The sequence below is a fragment of the Rhinatrema bivittatum genome, chromosome 17 (genome assembly GCF_901001135.1).
Source record: "Rhinatrema bivittatum chromosome 17, aRhiBiv1.1, whole genome shotgun sequence".
Lineage (NCBI taxonomy): Eukaryota > Metazoa > Chordata > Amphibia > Gymnophiona > Rhinatrematidae > Rhinatrema > Rhinatrema bivittatum.
The window spans coordinates 37,688,703-37,709,946 of NC_042631.1; the positions used below are offsets into that span (position 1 = coordinate 37,688,703).

The 21,244-nt window shown below is 45.9% G+C and overlaps 1 protein-coding gene across 1 annotated transcript; it reads left to right on the plus strand.

The window, feature by feature from the left end:
* The first annotated feature begins 1,934 nt into the window (after nt 1-1,934).
* On the plus strand, nt 1,935-20,248 carry IFITM10 (interferon induced transmembrane protein 10). The gene is made up of 3 exons (XM_029583144.1): nt 1,935-2,628; nt 10,837-11,332; nt 14,940-20,248. Exons 2-3 carry the CDS (start codon nt 11,072-11,074, stop codon nt 15,087-15,089), a joined length of 411 nt encoding a protein of 136 aa, XP_029439004.1. The 5' UTR covers nt 1,935-2,628; nt 10,837-11,071; the 3' UTR covers nt 15,090-20,248.
* The last annotated feature ends 996 nt before the right edge of the window (nt 20,249-21,244 follow it).

The window sequence follows — 21,244 nt, forward strand, 5'->3', positions numbered from 1 at the left end:
CTCAGTAAAAACAGCCAGACTAAGTCAAGTAAGGGGTAGGGCCCTATCCCTAGCAGGACCTATAATATGGAACACCATGAAGTTAGCATGTGGCACATTTAAAACTAATCACTCAATGCACAATTAAACTCTGGAATTTGTTGCCAGAGGATGTGGTTAGTGCAGTTAGTACAGCTGTGTTTAAAAAAGGATTGGATAAGTTCTTGGAGGAGAAGTCCATCATCTGCTATTAATTAAGTTGACTTAGAAATTAGCCACTGCTATTACTAGCGACGGTAACATGGAAAACACTTAGTATTTGGGTACTTGCCAGGTTCTTATGGCCTGGTTGGCCACTGTTGGAAACAGGATGCTGGGCTTGATGGACCCTTGGTCTGACCCAGTATGGCATGTTCTCATGTTCTTATGCCTTTAGAAATCAGATTGCAAAGAGACATCAAAACATTCAGAAAAAGTTTAAACACATGGCTATTTAAGCAAGCATACCACAAAGAAAATGGAGAGTAGAATCCAGGGAAATGTAGGATGTGGTCAGCAGAACTCTCTCTCTCTCTCACACACACACACACACCAGCTTACTCAAATTGTGTGTATTTTATTCTTATTAGATTGCAACAACATAGAGTGAGATTTAAGTTTTAATTTATCTTATAGCTGATATAGTTAGAAGTAGACATGACTTATCACAACCACTAAGTAATATTTAATATGAAACTATGTTACAGTATTTGTTAGCACCTGTTTAGTTAATAGAATCTAACACATTTAAGCAAACATGAAATTATGTGCCTTATTGTGAACCATTGCTTAACGATGGTATAGAAAAGATTTTAATTAATTAAATAAATAAATAAATATTAACTCCTGCTCCAGGCAGGCGTTAATATCTGAGTGATAAATGTGCATCTGAGACGCACATTTATCTTTTTGCATTTGGAGTGAATGAGTAATAACCTCATTCACAGGCATTTGCATGTGATAAGCGTTATCTCATTTACTCCGCATGGGATGCGCGATAAATAGGCACTAATCCCCCTATTGCATTAGGGGGTGGATTAGTGCCTATTTAGCCCGTGTCCGACTGCAGGTTAAACAGTGCGCTGGGCTGAACGCACTGTATTGCATCGGCCCCAGAGTGGCTGCTATCTTCTGTGCGCTCCAGGCATACCTCCTGGGCTGGAGCAGAACACACCTGCTGCTCTGCCTTTTAAGACTGAAAAGAAATGCCGCTCCTGGCCGTTCCCCCCCCCCAAATTAAGCCCTGGCTTTCCTCCATTCTGCCATTAGTTATAACCCTCATAATGCACCCTAGCATCCTCCATTTGCAGACATGGCCTTGTTGCACAGTTTTCCTACCTTAAAATCATTGGATGTATTGATGTTTCTTTCCTGTTTCATGCCCATCAGCACCTCACCCCTTCTGGGGGATTTCTGCACTCAAAATGCATAACTGCATATTTTTGGTACTGGAAGTTGGCTGTCAACCAAGAATCCCTTCTTATTCCATCAACTCCCTCAGGCTGTCCACTATGTTGCATGTTAGGCAGCATCCACCAAAAGATGTTTATGTTCTCTAATCCCCCCTCCCCCCCCACTGAACAGAACCAGCCACAGAACCGATCCCTTAGGCACTCCACTGATCACCTTTCTCTCCTTGGGAGTGCAACCTTTTACCGCTCCCCTCCCTGGTCTGAGCGCTCCCCCAGTTTCTAACCCAGCCCGCGCCTTGCAGTGAATTCCGATACCGTTTTTTGCCTTCACCACCTCCATGGGTAGGCTGAGCCCCTTAAAAAAAATGCCTCCTGTGCAATTAGTTTGGAGTCGTGTGGGCTTCTCGGTTTACTTGAGCATGAAGGTAATCGTCATTGGGGAGCATGACTCACTGCCCAGCCAGAGACAGGCAGGATGATATCCTAAGGAATGCACAGCCAGAGAAATACGAGCAGAAAGGAAAGATCTGGGGGGGAAAAAAAGACTCTCTCTCTCTCTCTGATCGTAGTGGGAGAACAATGAAAGTTGCCTGTAGCGGGAGGCACAGTCCGGGAAGAGGCAGCTTACAAAGCCCATGAAGGTCGCATCTTCGCCTTTCTGGATGCGCGGGCTGCATTAGGTTGATTACAGGCGGACGTGCCTGTCCCGAAAATCCAAGAGACTTGCGAGGACAACGAACCTTTACCCGGAGAAAATCAACACAAGTAGCAGGATAAGGAGCAGCCTGCGCTGGAAAAGCTTAGCAGGTGGAAGGGGCGACCTGGAAAAGATGGGGGGAGGGGGGTGCTCGGCATTTAGGGGACTGAGAGCAAAGCTAAGGCAGTGCAAGCAGAAGAGCTTTGGGGATCAGTGAAAGGCGAACGTGCAGAGGTGACCGAGAGGCGCAGTCACCGAACGAGGGAGGGAAAGGGAATTGCAGACGAGCGGGGGCTGCGCATCTGGTGCCTCGCTATAGCGCGCTCTCTCCCTCCGGCAGACGAGCGAGTGCGGCACCGAGATCAGGACCAGCCTGGACCTGCACCGACCCCCCCCCCCCTGGAACCGCAGGGGGGAGCTGCAGCGAGACCGGTACCGGACCGGCACCAGCACCAATGTAACCACCGGCAGCGGCGCGGGGAGGAAGGCAGCCGCATCCAGGTAAGGAGCCTCCGCCTTCGGCCGCCCGGAGGGCCCCAGGGGCCCCCCAAAGTGAGACCGGGATAGAGGCAGGCACAGGGACCCAGCGGGAAAGGGGGGGGGGGCGGGGAGACCCAGAGACATACTAGGAGGGAGAGAGGAACTGAGGACCCCGGAGAGGGGGGCAGAGACACCCAGGCGGAGACCCACGGCTGGGGCAGCTGCAGGGCCTCTGATCGGGTCCCCATCAACAGGTAAGGAGAGGCGCAAGCAGCAGTGGCTGAGGGGCCCCTCAGGAGTCAGGGGATGAGGGAAGACTCAGCACCGGCGGTGTGGGGGGGACGACGACACTGGGTCCAGGGTGTGGGATGCGAGTTCCAATCCCCACCACCCAGTGCAAAGGAGCCAGAGATGTAGCCTCTGAGCGCCATCCAGAGAAAGATACCGAAAGTGACAGCCAGCACCAGAAAGAGAGCGCGATCCGGGCCGGACCCTGGCGGCAGGACTGCAGCAGGGGCAGCGTCGGCGGCTCGGAGAGGATCTGGCAATGCAATAAGCACTGGCAGAAGCCCAGGAAGAGGCATTAGCTGCAGACTTGGCCTGTAGAGAGGAGCTTCGTTTGCAGTTTTATTTTATTTTTTTTCCTGGGAATTTAGCACTGTTTGTTATCAGGGAGAAAAATCAGTGGAAAACATGGGTTATTTGTTTCCATTGATCTTCTCCCGTTAATGATAAATACAATGTAAACTGAAAATGAAGGTCCCTACCTGTAAAATAAAGCTGTAGCCACTCCCTTCCGCCACAGAGTGAGGACGGATTTTTGAAAGTGGCAACTGATGTCTCATTCCAGTGACAGTGAGGGGAAGAGTTCGTAAAACCAGGAGATGTGTCATGCTGGGTCAGACCAATGGTCCACTGAGCCCAGAACCCTGTCGCCAGCAGTGGCCAATCCAGCAGGCTGATTCAGTAAAAGTCGCGGGAGAGCGGGCAAGCACCCACTCTCCTGTGCGCGTGATTCAGTATTTAAATGAGGGCCCGTGGTAAAAAGAGGCACTAGGGACACTAGCGCGTCCCTAGCGCCTCTTTTTGGACAGGAGCGGCGGCTGTCAGCGGGTTTGACAGCCGATGCTCAATTTTGCCGGTGTCAGTTCTCAAACCCGCTGACCGCCATGGGTTCGGAAACCGGAGGCCGGCAAAATTGAGCGTACGGTTTTCAACCCGCGAGCTGTGGGCCGATTTTACATTTTTTAATTAATTTTTACTTTTGGGACCTTTTGGGACCTCCAACAGAAAAGGTTCTAATTTCTGAAAGTAAAATGTGCGGCTTGGCTGCACATTTTACTTTCTGAATCGCGCAGGAATACCTAATAGGGCCAGCAACATGCATTTGCATGTTGCGGGTGCTATTAGGTTCGGGGGGGTTGGACTCGCATTTTCGACCCCTTACCGAATAAGGGGTAAAGCTAGCGTGTCGAAAACGCACGCCCAAATGCAGGCTCACAGTGCGCTCTGCCGGCGCGCACTGTACTATATCGGCCTGCAGGTCACTAGGAAGAGATCCATTCCTGCTCTCTACCAGAAGTGAGAGGTGGCCATCTAATAGTTGACTTAATAATTATTAAGGGACCTTGTCTCCAGAAACTTACAATAACCTTTTTAAAATCCAGTTATACTACTACCCTTCACCACATTGATTGCATATTCCACAGTTTAATTGTGTATCAACTGAAAAATGTTAAATTTGTTCAGAATTTTATAGCATGGCCCCTAGTCCTATTTGAAAGGGTAAATAACTGTTTCCTATTACCTTATTCCACCCCACTCATGATTTTATAAACCTCTGTTATATCCCTAGCCTGCATAGCCTCTGGTCATAGGGGAACCTTTTCTAGTTCCGCTATGTCTTTCTCGAGCTGGGGCGGGCACAGTACTCAAGGTGCGGTCTCTGCATGGATCAATACGGAGGCAGTGTGAGATTTCCTGTTTTCTTCACCATTCCTTTCTGAATAATCCTAATATTCTAGGTGCTTTTATGATCACCACAGCACACCGAGCCAAGGATTTCAATGCATGGTCCAGAGTGACTCCTGGGTGGGGACTCCTAATGCAGAACCCGGCATTGTGCATCTCTAGTTGGGATTATTTAGCCCTGTGTGTGCATCACTTTGCCCTTGTCCACCTTACATTTCAACTCCCAGTTAGATGCCCGGGCCCCCAGTCTCACAGGGTCCTCCTGTGATTGCTCATATGTGCATGGAAAGCAATTTTGTTTTGTTTTTGTTCAGCTTTTTTCATCCACGTTGTTTGTTTTGTGTTGCTCAGTTTGTTTTTAGTGGGTGCTTTTTTTTTACATGTTATTTTGAAAAAAATAGCACATGCTAGAAATGACGAAACAAAATGTCATTTGGTTTTATGTCACGTTGGATGGGAAATGACACAAAACACAACAAGAAAGTCTGTTGGTATTTCCATGAGATTTTTAAATGACAGCACATCCCTAGTGTTTTAACTACTTTGAGTAATTTTGTGTCATTTATAATTTTTTCATCTCACTTATTTCTCCCATTCCATGCCATTAATGACTACATTAAACTACATTGGTCCCAGGACAGATCCCTGGAGCACGCCACTATTCACCTCTCTCTAGGATCAAAGTAATAAAATGTGAGTAAAATATATGAGCACATCTTCTTTGCTCATGCAGTAAAAATTGAGTTACTGTATCTGTACAGTGCTGCATATGTCTAGTAGTGCTTTAGAAATGATGAATAGCAGTAGTATCAGTAACCAGTTACCAATCCAGAATAGAACTTCAAATCTCCACTGGGTGAAAGGAATTGTAGATCATGTACTAGTCAAGCTTTAAGAGGCTTGGATAAGTTCCTGGAGGAGAAGTCCATTACCTGCTATTAATCAAGCTGACTTAGGGAATACCACTGCTATTACTGGCAGTAGTGCCATGGGATCTACTTAATGTTTGGGTACGTGCCAGGTACTTGTAACCTGGATTGGCCACTGTTGGAAACAGGATGCTGGGCTTAATGGACCCTTGGTCTGACCCAGTATGGCAACTTCTTATGACACTGCCTCCTATCCTATGACTTTTTAATTTCTAATTTTGAGGGAATTTATCAAATTCCTTCTGAAAATCCAGACACATTTATAATCAACCAGCTCACCTTTATCCCCATTTGTTTATTTATACCTTGAAAGAATACTAGCAGATTGGTTAGGTATGACTTTCCTTTGCTCAATTCATGCTGGCTCTTCTCCATTAAGTCATGTTTATCTATATGCCCAGTAATTCTGTTCTTAACTATATCTTCCACTATGTTACCTGGTATTGATGTCACGATCACTGGTGTATAGTTTCCTGGTCACCCCTGCAGCCTTATAAAAAAAATAAAATTGGCACTGCATGGGTTATTCTCCAGAACTCAGGTACAGTGACAGATTTTAATGATAATTACAGATTACCAGTAGTAGGTCTGCAATCATATTTGAATTTCTTCAAAACTCTGGAATACATACCATAAGGTCTGGTTATTTTCTACTGTTTAGTTTGTCAGTTTGTTCTACACTGCTTCCAGATTCACAATGATTTGCTTCAGTTCCTTTGAATTATTACCTACAAAGAATGGTTACACTGTGTGTACTTCCCCTACATTCTCTGCAGCCAGACCAAAGCAAAATTTTAATTTCATTTTTCTACAGTGGCCTTATTTTGAACTGAGTGTTCCTTTTTACTCTCTGGTCATCTAGTTGTCCAACTGATTCCTTTCCAGGCTTTTTGCTTTTAATGTACTTGAAAAAGGTTTTATTCATTTTTACCAGTTCAGAAAGTTTCTCCTTAAATTCTCTCTTCAATCAAAACATAAAAATAATAAATATAAAGAATAACAATAATAAAATAAATAGTAAAACAGCAGAGGACCTGTTTGGCCTGCCTTATTATAAATGTTTTTCATCTAATTTGCAAGCGCTTATGCTCTTTTCTATTTTCATCATTAGGATCTACTTTCCATTTCTTAAAGGATGCCTTTTTAGTTTTAATAACAGTACCATTTAGCCAAGCTGGAAGTCAATTGGTCTTCTGTTGACTTTTTTTAAACTTATGGAATACATTTTATCTGAGCTTCCAAGATGGTATTTTTAAACAATCTCCATCCCTCAGGCAGATTTTAAACCTTTCAATTTCTTCTTTTAGTTTCCTTCTAACTTCCTCATGTTATCAGTCTCTTTTTTAAAGTTGAATACTACTGCAGTAGTTGTATTTACTATTCCTCCTCCAGTGATTATTCAGATTTGATTGCATTATAATTCCTATTGCCAAGTGACCGCACCTTTACCTCTTGCAACCGGTCCTATGTTTCAAAGAGAATTAGATCTAGACTAACTACTCCCTTTCCTCCTCAGTTGATTCCAGGAAAAGCTGTTCCACAAAGCAGTCATTTATGGCATCTAGAAACTTTATGGCTCTGGCATGCCCTTTTAATATATTTACCCAATCAATATCAGGATAACTGAAATCTCCCATTATTATTGCGCTTCTAATTTAGTAGCCTTCTAACCTGTTAGCATTTCAGTATGTTTCACCATCCTGGTCAGGTGAATGGTAGTATACTCCAACTGGTATACTCTTCCCCATCAGGCATGTAATTCCTACCCATAAAAATTCCAGAGTGAGGTTTTTTTTCTTCAGAACTGTCATCCTGCTTGACTTTATGCCAGTTTAATCTGTGCTGTCATTTTGATAGATTTTGTCCCCTGATATCAATATGCCCCATTGGTTATCTTCTTTTCACTAGGTCTCTGAGATGCCTCTGATGTTTACATTTAGTGCCAAACAATCTAATTCTCCAATCTTATTTTTAGATTGCTGGAATTTGCATACAGACACCTAAATGTATCATTTTTATTTCTTTTTATAACTCACTTATTATTAATAGTTGATTCATGTAATTTAGAATCATTCATATTTGTCTGCTCATAAATGCACCTGAGCTACCCTGGCTTTCTCCACATTCTCTAACAGGATACTCTTCTTTTCTAGTAATAGTATCCTTTGAAGATACCTCACTCCAAACCATGTGTTCCTGAGTGACTGTCAGCTTTTCCCTATGATCTAGTCTAAAGCTAAACCAATCTCCTTTTTAATTGTTAGTACAAGAAGCCAGGTTCTATCCTGGTTAAGGTGGAGTCCATTCCATCAGAATAGGCTCCCTTAGTTCCTAATGAACTAAAGTCCTCCTCCCAGCACCATCTCATCCACATTTTGAGACGCCAGGGCTTGCCTGCTTCTATGGTCCTGTGTGTGGAACTGAAAACATTTCTGAGAATGTTACCCTGGAGATTGTGGATTTGAATTTCCTACCTACAAGCCTACATTTAGCCTTCATGTTCTCCCTCCTGCACGTTTCTATGTCATGCACAGTGACAGCCGTCTTCTCCCCAGCACTCTCTAAAATCCCATGTAGGTGACGTGAGGTCTGCTGCCTTCACACCAGGTAGGCAAGTTGCCAAGCGATTCTCATGCCCAACTTGGCTACCTTGAACCAGTACAAGGAGACACACCATGAGCTAACTGGCAGCAAATTTAAACTAAAGAAAGTATTTTTTCAGTTTCATACAGTTAAGTGTGGAATTTGTTGCTAGAGGATGTGGACAAGGTTGATAATATAGCTGGGTTGAAAAAAGGTTTGGGCAATTTTCTGTGAGACAGATCCATTAATAATTATTATCTACATAAATGTGAAAATTGTCACCATTTACCTTAAGAGTGAGCAATAGTGAATGGATCTCCTCATTAGGATCTGCCAGATACTTCCAAGTGACTTGAATTGGTCACTGTCAGAGGCAAGATGTTGGATTTGATGGACTATTAGGTCTGATCCAGCATGGCACTTTTTAACTTCTTATGTTATCCACTTTCCTAATGACTGACTCACCCATAACAACAGCAGTTGTCTCCCTATCTTCCTGGTTACACACCCTTGGAGATGCATCCTCATGCAAGAGGACTATAGATTGCCTGCCACACCAAGGTGGTTCTCTCCTTCTCATTAGAGGCTCCCAAAGAGGAGATGGGACCACTCTTCTATGTCCCTGAAGGTCTCCTTGCTATATCTCTCCATTTGCCTCAATTCCCCCAGCTCTTCCACTCTAGCCTCCTGAGAGCTAGGAGCTCTTTGCACTGGGTCCTCCTCATGTGACAGTGCAAAAGACTGGATAGCCTCCAACCCATTGTTGATTGCTGCTTATATAGTTATTTATTTTTAATTTTTCTATACCGAAGTTCCTGTACAAGTACAAATCACACCGGTTTACAATATAACCAAAAAATTCGCTAAGGAGCGTTACATAGAACAGTGAAGGGAGTTGATTATGGAATGTATTATAACTTGAACTTGTAACATATCAAAGCGTATAACTTAACATATCGTAACAGGTCTTAACCAGAACTAACATGTATTATAACTCAACATATCGTAATATATTGTGATACAGGTATCTTAGGAGAGCGTTTAGGACAAATAACTGAGACAAAATAACCAGTCCTGATATGTCATAACATAACAGGGTAAATTAGAGGAACGCGTGGGAAGGATGGATTAGAGACCTAATATGAGCGAAAAGACTGACTGTGTCGATTGACTAGTTATTAAAATGAGAGGGGGAATGCTTAACAACATTCCTTAAAATGATCAGCTGGGTGACTTTAGAGGTTAGATTGAGTTTATTACTTTACAGGTTAGATTGAGTTTAATAATAGGGATTTAATACAATGAGCAAATCAAGGAATTGACTGTTATGGTTTAATAACCTCATTCCTAGTCTCTCCACCTCCTCCCCTGGAGCTTACTCTCAAGGTAGAATGATTGTGACAGCTGATTCTGTGTCTTGTGACAGCAGAGCAAAGGGTTTATGACTGTAGACCCAATTCCTCTCTCTTGTGAAAGTGTGGGGTATGGTTTATGTTGTGACAGTGCAAGGAATCCTGATGAAAGGGGAGAGGTGATGTTACATAGCTCTGCAGGAGGCACGAGCTGCAATGGAACCCACTCCATGTGTTCACTGTGTTCGGTAGTCTCCCTTCCTCTCTCTCTCTCTGAGTCAGAAACTTCATTGGCCTGGCAATTTGTCGATGTGTTGCCAAAATAATACAAAGAGAGTTAAAAGGAAAGAACTACAAAGTCCAGAAAAGAAACAACAAAGAAAATTCCCAGGTTCTTGTGATGTTTGGTGCGCACCTGAGTGAAACGCATTTGGGTGCTTTTGTAGCTGCAGTTCTGCTAGGTGCTATGCACAGAGTTTTTCTTTTGAAAATATGCTTGCACAAATACCCAAGGGAAAAGTACCCTCAGATTTTGCATCTTCTTTTTCAGCAAGAAGAGGGAAAGGAGGTAAAGTAGGCACACAGATCTGAAAATGCCATCCTGTGTGCCTACTTTACGCCCCTGACCTAGACACGACTGAGGACGCCCCTTTGAATGCAGCTAAAAGTCTCCACACACTCTGTAACCGTTCTGAAGAGAGCAATCCTCAGACAGATAAATCACCATTCATCTGGTTAAATAGCCTGACATTCGTCCTCCTTATGTTTCTGGTCTGATGGCAGAATCCAAAATATTTTGCTGCTATGGCTGCCATTTCTTCTGCTTCTCCCAGGATTATACGGAGGTTTTCCTGCTCATTCTTTTGTGGGAAGTCTTTGATTTTTCTCTGTTCGTTTTGGTAAAATTGCATCTCTGATCTCCTTGCATTTCACACAGCGCAGGAGGAAATGCATTTCTCAGTTTCTCCAGTGTTGCATTGCATGCAGAGTCTGGAGTCTTGGGGTTTCCAGGTCAGATTTCGCCTACATATTTCTGTTTCTAATTTGTGGTCACTTATCCTCTCTTTTCTCTCTCTGCTTTTTCTTTCTTTTCACCTGCATGTCTCAACATTTCTCTCCCCCCATCCTTATTTTCTCTTGCTGCTTGCTTTGCTCTTCCCTTTTCTAATTGCTCCACTGTCCTTCCCTTCTTTCCCTTACTCTTTCCCCCCTACCAATTGCACTCTAATTCTTTCACCTCTTCTCTCCTTTTCTCTCCATCCCTTCTTCCTCTGCATCCCCATCTCTTCTCTCCATTTCCTTTTTCTCCACTTCCTTTCCTCCACTGCTCTCTCTTTCATCCCACCGTTCTGCTGGATTCTTGTCCTTCTCTCCCCCACATCCTGCCTCACTAGCTCTCTTTGCCTCTCCCTGACTTGCATACTCCTCTCCCTTACTGCCCATATCCAGTCTTGCAAGCTGGGTACAGGTAGGAGAGAGGAGGCACAGAAAAGTCCTCTTTCTGAGCTGGGGAACATTCCAGATTCAGCCCCAAGAAGGAAGCTTCCCCCACCCACCCGAGCTCCTCTCCCTCCCCTGCTACCTGCCTCTTACCGCCCTGCCCTGAGCACCCAACTCCCGCTGCTCCTCATGGAGAACAAAGGATTCAGAGGGGATGCCACCTGGCCCCCCATCCAGTGCAAGCACGCCCTGGAGAAGGAGAAGGACAAGGAGAAGGAGAAGAAGAAGAAAATGCCCACAACAACCACGAAGACCACAAATCCTGCCACAGTGATTGAGATTTCACCAGACACCACCGAGGTCAATGATTACTACCTCTGGTCTATCTTCAACTTTGTCTATCTCAACTTCTGCTGCTTGGGCTTCATTGCACTAGCGTATTCCCTCAAGGTGAGTGCTTGCACACGCATGACCAAAAGCAGGTCACACGCTCAAATGTGACCTCTGTGAAAAAGCTGGGGTGAAATGTATCTTTCTACTGAGAAGGGGGCTAACTGCAGATTATGTTAGATATAATCCCATTTTAATTAACAGATCAACAATCTTTGTAATGGCAATTTTGCTGCAGAATGAGGTAACAGTAGATGGGAATCAGAGCCTGCCAGAGATTACAGCCGTGCAGAGCGCAGGAGGGGCTGGAAAACAGAATTTTGTAGACCAGTTCCCTGAACATCGGAAGGGAGTCAGGTTGCTGGGAATAGCAGCCAAGCTCAGAGAGCGCAATGGCATCTGTCAGCCAGCCAGCCCTTGGGTATAAGATCCGCTGCAGGCTGCGATACCTTGTATTGCACCAGCGTCAGAATTATCCAACAGTGATATCGTGTGTGAGGTTTCAAGATGACAAAGCTGGAACCCAGTGTGGGCTTGAAAGTTTCCTCTTTCCAAGTGGTGAAGAGGGCAGGAATCGAAGGCAGGGGAGTGTGGGAGGGAGGAAGGGAAACTTGCACTGCTGCTGCCCATGCTGTACCTGTTCAGTGGTGAGAAAGAGTGTGTGGTAGGTGCCTGAAGGAAGCTTATACTGATGCTGTCCAAGTGGTGAGTGCGGGCGTGAGTGTGTCTGTCTGGCATGTACCTGTTCTGTGGGAGTTGAGTATGTGTCTGAGGTGGGACTATCTGTCATAGATGCTCACACTGCTGTTACTTGAGCTGTACCTGTTTGCTTGTTCTGTGATGGTTCATTGTGTTCATGAGGGAAGCTTTTACTGTTGCTGCCTGTGCTGTACCTGTCCAGTGGTGGAGCAGTGTGTGCACGCGCCCATGTATGTGTGTTAGGAAAGCTTGCCTTCATATTAGGGCCAGCATAAGGGTATTAGATGCCCTAGGCAACCATCGATCTTACATTCCTCCCTCCCCCCCCCAAACTTACCCACTGGCATTAGCTCCTGTACTTTTCAGCGACTGGCAGGATGGGAGCTGCTGGCACCCTTATAGCCTCCTCCCATAATTTTGATATCTCCAAGGGTAATCAGGCACTTGCCTGATTCGCCTAATGGAAGCACTGGTCCTGACTAGTATTGCCTGTGCTATATCTGTTCTGTGATGAGACTGTGTTGAGGGAAGCTTGCACTGCTGCTGCTTGTGCTGTATCTGTGTGTGAGTGTGTGTAAGTGAGAGAGAGCGAGCTTGCACTTCTGCTATTTGTTTTGTACCTTTTCTGTGGTGGGGCAGTGTGCCTGTGAGGGAAGCTTGCACTGTTTGATGCCTGTGGTATGCCTGTTCTGTAATGGACCTGTGTGGGTGTGTGTGTGTTAGGGAAGTTTGCTGTCCATGTTGTACCTTTTCTGTGGTGAGGCAATATGTGCGAGGGAAGCTTGTGTTGCTCCTAACCATCAGGCCGATTCAGTAAAGTCCGCAGGAGGGCAGGCGAATGCCCGCTCTCCTGGCACGCGCACAGGCCACTCGCGCGATGTGCGGTATTTAAATTAGGTCCGGAGGTAGAAACGGGCGAAAGAGGCGCTAGGGACTGCTAGAGGAGCAGTTTTTACTGCTTTTCTGTGCACTTTCCCGGTGCCAGAAGAAATTAGCACCTACCTTTGGGTAGGCGCTTTCTGAAAGTAAAATGTGCGGCTTGGCTGCACATTTTACTTACTGAATCGCGCGGGCATACCTAATAGCGCCCTCAACATGCATTTGCATGTTGAGGGCGCTATTAGGTTCGGCGGGTTGGACGCGCATTTTCCGCCCCTTACTGAATAAGGGGTAAGGGAAAACGTGCGTCCAGTCACGGGTTAACAGTGCGCTGCGTCGGAGCGCACTGTACTGTATCGGCCTGCATGTTGTACCTCTTCTGTGATGAGCTAATGCATGTGAGGGAAGCTTGTACTGTTTCACCTGTGCTGTACCTTTCCTGTGATGGGGTAGTGTGTGTGTGTGACTGCACTGCTGCTGCTGTAGCTCTTCTGTGCTAGGGCACTGTGTGTGAGGGAAGCATGCAGTGCTATTGCCTTTGGTGTATCTGTTCTGTTTTGAGGCAGTGTGTGTGAGAGAAGCTTGCACTGCTGCTCAAAAGCACCGCTCTCTGAACAGCCAAAGAATGATCATCCAGCCCTGCTACAGTGCAGTTATCTAATAACAGGTGTGGTACTGGAGAAAATGCTGGTTTTTGGGTTTTTTTTTTTTTAGATATTGTGATTCCGATTCCCTCTCTTGCACCAACATAAGAATTATTAAAAGCTATCCTTATACTTGGGCTTTGGAGAGAACACAGGTCTCTTCTTGAAATCCAATAAAGTTAAAGGTATCACAGCCTGCAAATCTGCCTTCCGCTCCAGCGGAAATTCCATTTTCAAAGGGTGATTGCAAGGTAATTTGCAGAATTTGCTATGGCTGCAGCAGGCCTCCTGGGGAGGTTGTGTGCATGGTGCAGGAATAAACTGCGGAACTCACAGGAGCTCATCAATCAGTGCCAGAGACTCTGCGGAGGCAGCGCACAGTCTTGCATCGATTGAAACGGAAGTGGACACAGCCGTCAGGTTTTGTTAAGCTCAGCAGCGGCATCTGGTGGCCAAGTGGAATCATTACAGCAGTCTTAAACTGATTGTCCTTGAAAACTAATGGCAAACCCCCCAGCCCTCCATGCCCCCAAGACAAATGCCTAATCCAGATTAACCTTTTCAGAAGATATTTTTTCAGTTTTTCAGTTTGGAATGGTAACAACCAATTTCAGTTTTTCACATGAACCCACAGCAGCATACTTCAAAGCTCCTCCTGTTTTCCCGTTGATTTTCAGACTCCCAGCCTCTGAGGCCAATGCAATGCAGTGCGCTCAGCCGAGGGCACTGTTTAACTTGCAGTTGGACACAGGTTGTGTAGGCGCTACCTAATCCCATTATGCAATAAGGGGATTAGCACTTCCACGACCAACATGCAGCGGAATTAATAGAGTTCATCACAGGCAAACGCATGTTGATGAGGCTATTAGGGAATCACCCACAATGCAAAAAAAAAGTGTCTAAAATGCACATTTTGAAGTTCAAAAATTAACGCCTGCCTAGAGCAAGCATTAATTGCTGAGCACTCCCAAAACTTCTACAGAAAAGCAGATATTAAGTAGGAGGGAAAAAAAAGAAGTTAAAAAAAAAAAGTGCCAGTGATCAGGTTCTGGAAATGGACGCTCAGTTAACAAGAATCTGCTTTCCATACCCCCTGCTGGGCGCCAATTAGGAAAATGGACGCAGATAAGTTCAGCGTCCGCTTTCTAAACCGGCGGACAGCCAAGCGCTCGCGGGCTCCCGCTGTCAAGGAGGCAGTAGGGGCGCGCAATCGACCCTGGTGCCCCCTTGGCGATGAGACCCCTAATTTAAATATTGCATGGCGCCCCCAGGAGGGGTGCGTTAGGAAAGCGGGCGCTGACACTCAGTGCCTGCTTTCAGCACGTTTGAATTGCATCGGCCCCTCTGAGTGTAATGGGATCATACAGTCGCTGCTGCTGCTGCCATATTTTATAAAGACATCGTGCTGTCTATATAATTTTTCTTTTCTGCAATTAACTTTTCAGGTGCGGGACAAGAAACTCCTGAATGATCTGAATGGTGCCATTGAAGATGCCAAAACAGCACGCCTGTTCAACATTACCAGCTCGGCCCTGGCTACCCTCTGCTTCATCATCATCTTCATCTACCTGCGGTACCCGCCGGCCGACTATTAGAGGCCGAGCCCAACCTGCTGCAGGGTCCAGGGGCAACGGCCCATGCTCCCGGGGCTGGCTAGGGCTTCCTGCTTCCTAAGGGAACACCCTCGGCAGTTTGGCTCAGATGGGAAGAGTTGGAAACATTTCTGTAGTTGGGGGTGCAGCAAACCGTTTTTTGTTTTTTTTTACCTGTGTATAATGGAAGACTGCACCCTCAGCACCCCTCATTCCAACAGATGTACCTGCTAGGAAGAGGCAATGAGATCTCTCAAGACCTCGGCTGCTCCCCTACCTAATCGCCGATCTTTGGCAGCAGTCACATAGCTGGTAAACTTCACTTGAGCCTCCAAGTCCAGCGCTCACATGAAGGCTCACACAGTGCTAATGGGTGACATAGGGGGGGCCAACTTTTCAAAATGAGTGGGGGTACTAAAGGCAATACAAACCTGCACAAGCACCCACTGCACCCGTAGAGCTGGCACCTATGAGAGGAGATTTCATTACCCCAATTTTGATTGGGAAAACGTCTCATCAGGACACGCTAGGGAGGTTCGGTGACCCAGTATAGCATTTCTTATGGTTTTAATTTCGTTCCTGAGTAACCCAGAATGGGCCAGGGAGCCATATGTAGTGCCAGAGAAAAGAGGGGATGGAGACAGCCAGTATGAAGAGATACTGGGCTGAAAAGGCTGGTGGATTCTTGCAGGCTAAATGTCTCCAAATTGGATTTGTTTTGTGAATGCAGTGAAAGGAATGAACCTCACTGGTAAAGCCAGGCTTTGATGGATAGTGGGGAGAGCTTCATGTGCAGAGGGCATGGATGGAAGGGAAAGGGAAGGCACTCAGCTACTTGCACTTAGGCTTAATTGCTGACCATTTGCCTGCTGTGCCCTGCAAAAAAAAAAAACCAAAACTGAATCCAATCTGTTTATGAAGGGCTTTAGCTAGGGCCTGTCCATCATTGCCTCTGCATGCACAGGCGGACACCTTCTCTCCACACAAGCTGCCGGAAGGGGGTAAAATAGGTCTTAAAGCAGCAGTATTTGCAAAAGTGTGCAGGCAGAAGGGGCGGAATACTAATTCAGCCTGCAGCTACGGTCTTTTCATGCTGTCCTTTTTTTATTCAAATGTGTATTTTTACTTCTGGGGAGAAATGATTTTGAAGGCCCCTTCTGCTCTGTGGGGCCTCAGTAGCCCCTCCTCCCATGCAGGTGCAGACTGCTACATGGAAAGCAGGACTCTAGCAAGAAGAGTGGATTCAGGGAAGGACGCTTTAAAGAGAGAGCGTGGCCTTAATAAGAGGTGCACGGCAAAAAAAAAATAAAAAATGCACCAATAAAAGAAGTGATGTGCTGGGAGGGGTATAGAGAGAGGAGACTCTGGAATAACAGCACTAGAGCTAAATACCGCACATACCGCTGCTTCACATGATCTCGCTGCTGCTTGAACAAGGCTTTTCTGCTGCTTTGTGCCCTGGAGCCAGATGCCAAGTGTTGCCTGGTCCCTGGCAGTCCTGGGCTTGTGTGTGGCACCCGCAGAGCAAGTTTATGTCAAAGCCGAGGCCCCCTTTGCAGACCCCAGGAGCAAACTCGCTCCCATGAGCCAAAGCCTGGGAGGAGGGGTGTGCACAGAGGTCTGGGTGGGCCTTGGGGAGGGCTTCCCAACCTTTCCAAGCCCAAGGCGCATCTACATTAACAAAAAAATGCCGTGCGGTACTTCAGCCTTCCCGGGGCTGGAGAGGAATCGTGGAGCCAAAAGAAGAGCTGGGGAAGCACCGAAAGCCCCACCAGTCTCTCTTCCAAATTTTAAAAGAGAGAGAGAGTGGACAGAAACACATTAACTCATCAGAATGGGTCGGAAGAAGGGAGAAGTTGGGGTGATGTGGGCCGTCAGTTTGGTTAATTACCTTAATTGCTGCACGTGGCTTCCAGATCTCCTCTGCTGCTCCCAACACTCAGTCAGGCCAATGCAATACAGCGCGCTCAGCCTAGCACTCAGCTTGCCCTAGGATTGGACATGCGTTTTGCAATAATGGGATTACCGCATCCAAAACACGTGCCCAGACCAGCGCGTAGCTAATAGCCTCATCTACATGGCATTTACATATGATGAGTGCTATCAGCGATTACCCCAATGCAAAAAGTCACTGTGGGCCCAGTGTGCAGGTTTTAACATGCAAAACTTAACGCCGGCCCATATATGGTTGGGAAATTGGACGCTTGTTAATTGAGCGTCCTTTTTCCTAGGCAGCGCACGGCAACATCTCCTGGGCGCCCGAAGCCATGGACGCGCTAGGGACGCACAATATATCTCTAGCGCGACCTTGCTAGCACGGCAGCTCATTTGCATACTGCAGCGGGTGCCCGGGAAAGGGGGATGTGCGTGCGTTGAAAAGACGTGCGCCCAGTTTGGACGCACTTTTTTTCGCATTTGGTATTGCATCGGCCTGAGCGTGGTCACATCCAGGGGTCTGTGCACCCTCCCCCTCTCTCACCGAGCCTGGGGATAAGACAAGAGGCTGAAATGACTCAAAGGAGGAAGCTCAGGCTGGGGAAGATGAGGAGGTACTGTGTGTGCCACACACAGAGGAACCTGGCTCTCCATGCCCTGCATGCTGCCCGTTAACTACCACACTCCAGGGCTCATGCTGTAGCTAAGAAGACACCTGCATGACTACATCATGTTCTCAGAAAGGACCTCCAGATTTCAGGGCCACTACTGGTGTTGCTGCGAGATACTAAGAGCAGAGCCCAGGAGCTGGTCTTGGGTCTGAGCATCAGGCAGGGGTGACTTTGCCATGGCACACCTGACCAGGTCTGAAGGCGCACCAGCGTGCCATGGTGCACTGGCTGGGAAACACTGTTCTAACCTAGTCTTTGAGTTTCTGACAGTACAGCACACAGACATGTAACTTACAGAAGAGATAGGAGGGACTGCTAACTATTTACACATTTCAGATAGCAAAACTATTTTACTGGGGCTTGGAATATTTACCTCACATATTTATCTCAGCTTCTTTATCTGCCATCAGTTACTATCATTTATTTATGATCATGCTTTTCCACCATTAGAATTCAAAGCATGTGCCATGGAACTGACTTACAGCGAAGGAGAACGGATCTCCACAGAACAGGGGCTGATCTGCAAAGAACTGGATTTACAATGAGAACAAGTAACAATTAACAATATACAACTTAATAACCAAACTTATGGAAGCCGTCTACAGAATATCATTTGAAATCCTCTGGCAATGCAGGGTGGGAGATTCTCCAGTCAACTTGTGGGATTGAATGGACTCTGATGGAGGAGGCTGAGCGGTCAGAGGTCAACTCATGAGTTTGAGGGGGTGGTTGCAAGCCGTAGGCTTTTATAAATAGCCCCACTGCCCCATGTCCCTCTGAAAATCTTTCTGCAGGTGTTTCTGTCCACAAGACCTTGCTTTGTAGATTGTGTGCATACCCTGCACGGAGGGGAGACAGATTGTGCACAGAGATTGCTCACAGGTTGTGGAACCGGTTCTAGTCTGGCAATTTCCCAGCTTTTAGTGAGCCAATCTTGTGGGTGCTGGACTTTCTTTCACTTTCCTTTTCTTAGCTGTTGCTTTTCTGGCCACTAACAGTAGGTGTCGCATCAGCTTTTGAGGGAGACTGCCCAGGGTATCATTTATGTTGGCACAGCCTAAAAGGAACAGCTTTGGTCTAAACTCTAAGGCTGGACCAGTGATCCCTGTTGATCCAGTGTCTCCCAGCAGAGTCGATTACTGGGCATTCCCACAACATGTGGAAGAAGCTACCCTCCTTCCCACAGCTTCTCCGGCACAGGCGAGAGTTACCTTTGTGAGGGAAGTGCAGTTTTGCTGTTGTTAACTGGGCTCTTAATATTGTGACTCATAAGAACATAAGTGTGTGATAGACCAATGATCCATGGAGCCCAGCATCTTGTCTCCCAACAGTGGTCAGTTGGAAATACCCCTCCAACTGTTGCTGAAATGAGCTTGCTTTGTGGACTTGCTTCCATTGTACATGGCCTAGGGGAGTCAGAGAGTCATTGGTTCCATCCGAGGATGTGCCGGGTAGTTTTGACACTAAAGCAATCTGACAGGATTCCATGCAGTCTGGCCTCTGGGTGTTTGAATACCACCACTTCTATCTAGGGTGACCTTTTTAGAATTTGTGTTCTACAATCTTTTCTTGTCACAAAGGCCCTGAACTGGATTTATTAATAGAAGAGCACTCTTCTGATTGTCTGCTGCATGGAATAGAAATGTTCATTTTCGGCATAAGTTGAGATATGAGCTGAACACCCATCTTTTTTTTTTTTTTTTTTGATTGCTTGCCTATCCTGCATATTCTGGGGTTGCAAACTGCTTGAAGTGTTGATTTAGAGCAGCCTTCCATGTCAGTCTCAGTGGTTTGATAAGTGGTTGGGTCCTGTCATATTCTGGGTTGTCACTTATAGACTCACTTAGCTGTGCAATGTCCTAAGAAAGGAATTGGAGGTGTAGAATCTGCTTTCTGCATTTCTTGCCCAGCGTGCTGTCTTAGGGGGATTGCAGCACAGTAGAAGAGATTTGATAATTGCAGCCTTTCCCATCCCTGGCTGAGCTGGGGTGGGGATTTTCCGCATGGAAATGCACAGCATCTGTCACTGAGCCAGCAGGCAAGCCAGTGTCCTTACTCAATTTAGTGATGAAAGCATCTGGGCTTTTTTGTGCGCATCATGTTGGCAGGATGGCCATTTTATTTGCTGCCATGCAGCCAAGCCAGCTCACAGATACGGATTCCCATCAATCTAGTTATTTTTCATTTCCTGCAGTGTGGGTTTAGAGTTAAAATTACATAGCTCCATTACATCAATGGGGATGCAGATTCCAAGTATTCCTGTGGGAATTCTGCAGTAAAAAAAAATATATTCTGTGCAAAGAAATAAAAACTTCTATGCACAACATTACAACATTCTGCATATTTTGTCTGTCAGACTAACACAATATCACTGTCTGCAGTTTTGTGGAGGACACCAAACTCTGCAATAGGAACAGCGTAGGGTGAAATTCTTTTATAATCGGAAAGAAGAGCAGGATCTGGGGATAATTGTATCTGATGATATTAAGGTGGCCAAACAGATGGATAAAGGTAGAAGCCAGAAAGATGCTTGGTTGCATAGGGAGAGGAATGATCAGCAGAAAAAGGGAGTTGATATTGCCCCTGTATAGCTCCCTGGTGAGACCTCATTTGGAATACCTTGTATCATTCAGGAGACCGCACCTTCAAAAGGATATAAACAGGATGGAGTCGGTCCAGAGGGTGGCTACTAAAATGGGCAGTGATCTTTGTTCTAAAGCAAATGGGGACAAACGTAAAGATCTAAATGTACACCCTACAAGAGAAGTGGGATAGGAGAGATATGATAGAGACATTTACATACCTCCAAGGTACTAATGCACAGGAGGTGGATCTCATCCAATGGAAAGGAGGCTCTAGAATGAAGAGAGTCATGGGATGAGGGTGAAAGGGGGTAGACTCTGGAGTAATCCAAGGAAATATTTCTTTACAGAAAAGCTGGTGGATGAATGGAACGACCTCCCAATTGAGGTGGTGGAAATGAGGACAGTTTATGAATTCAGAAAAGCATGGCACAAGCACAGGGAATCTCAGAAAGAATGGCAGGAATTGTAGAGCTGAGCAGTTGTGTGGATGGACAGTCTAGTAGGCTGTGTGGTCTTTGTCTGTTGTCATGTTTCTATGTGTAACCCCTGGGTGGGTTAGACCCCTGATAGTCCCCGAAAGGCACATAAAAATAAAATAGATCCTATCTGCAACCCTTCCTCCACATATAGGTCCAGGGCTCCCTGTGGGGGGAAGCATAGCCTCAAGGCCTTTTTGCATTAACCCATGTTCACAGTCCTTTTCCCAGTCTCTGTACACAGCACTGATAATCTCCACAATCTATAGCAGCAAAAACCACACTGAGAAGCAATGCAGTTTCCAACTTCTTTTCTGATATTAGATTGAATGAATAATAATCTTTACAGCACCGAGATTTAAATAAAGTCGATGAACAATAATACAGAAGAAAGATTAATTTGTGACCTCACTCTTCTAGCAAAGTCTCTGAATTTATGGAAACCAGTTTCTTAACAACTGATCTCCTCCTTCCAATTACTCAGATTGAAG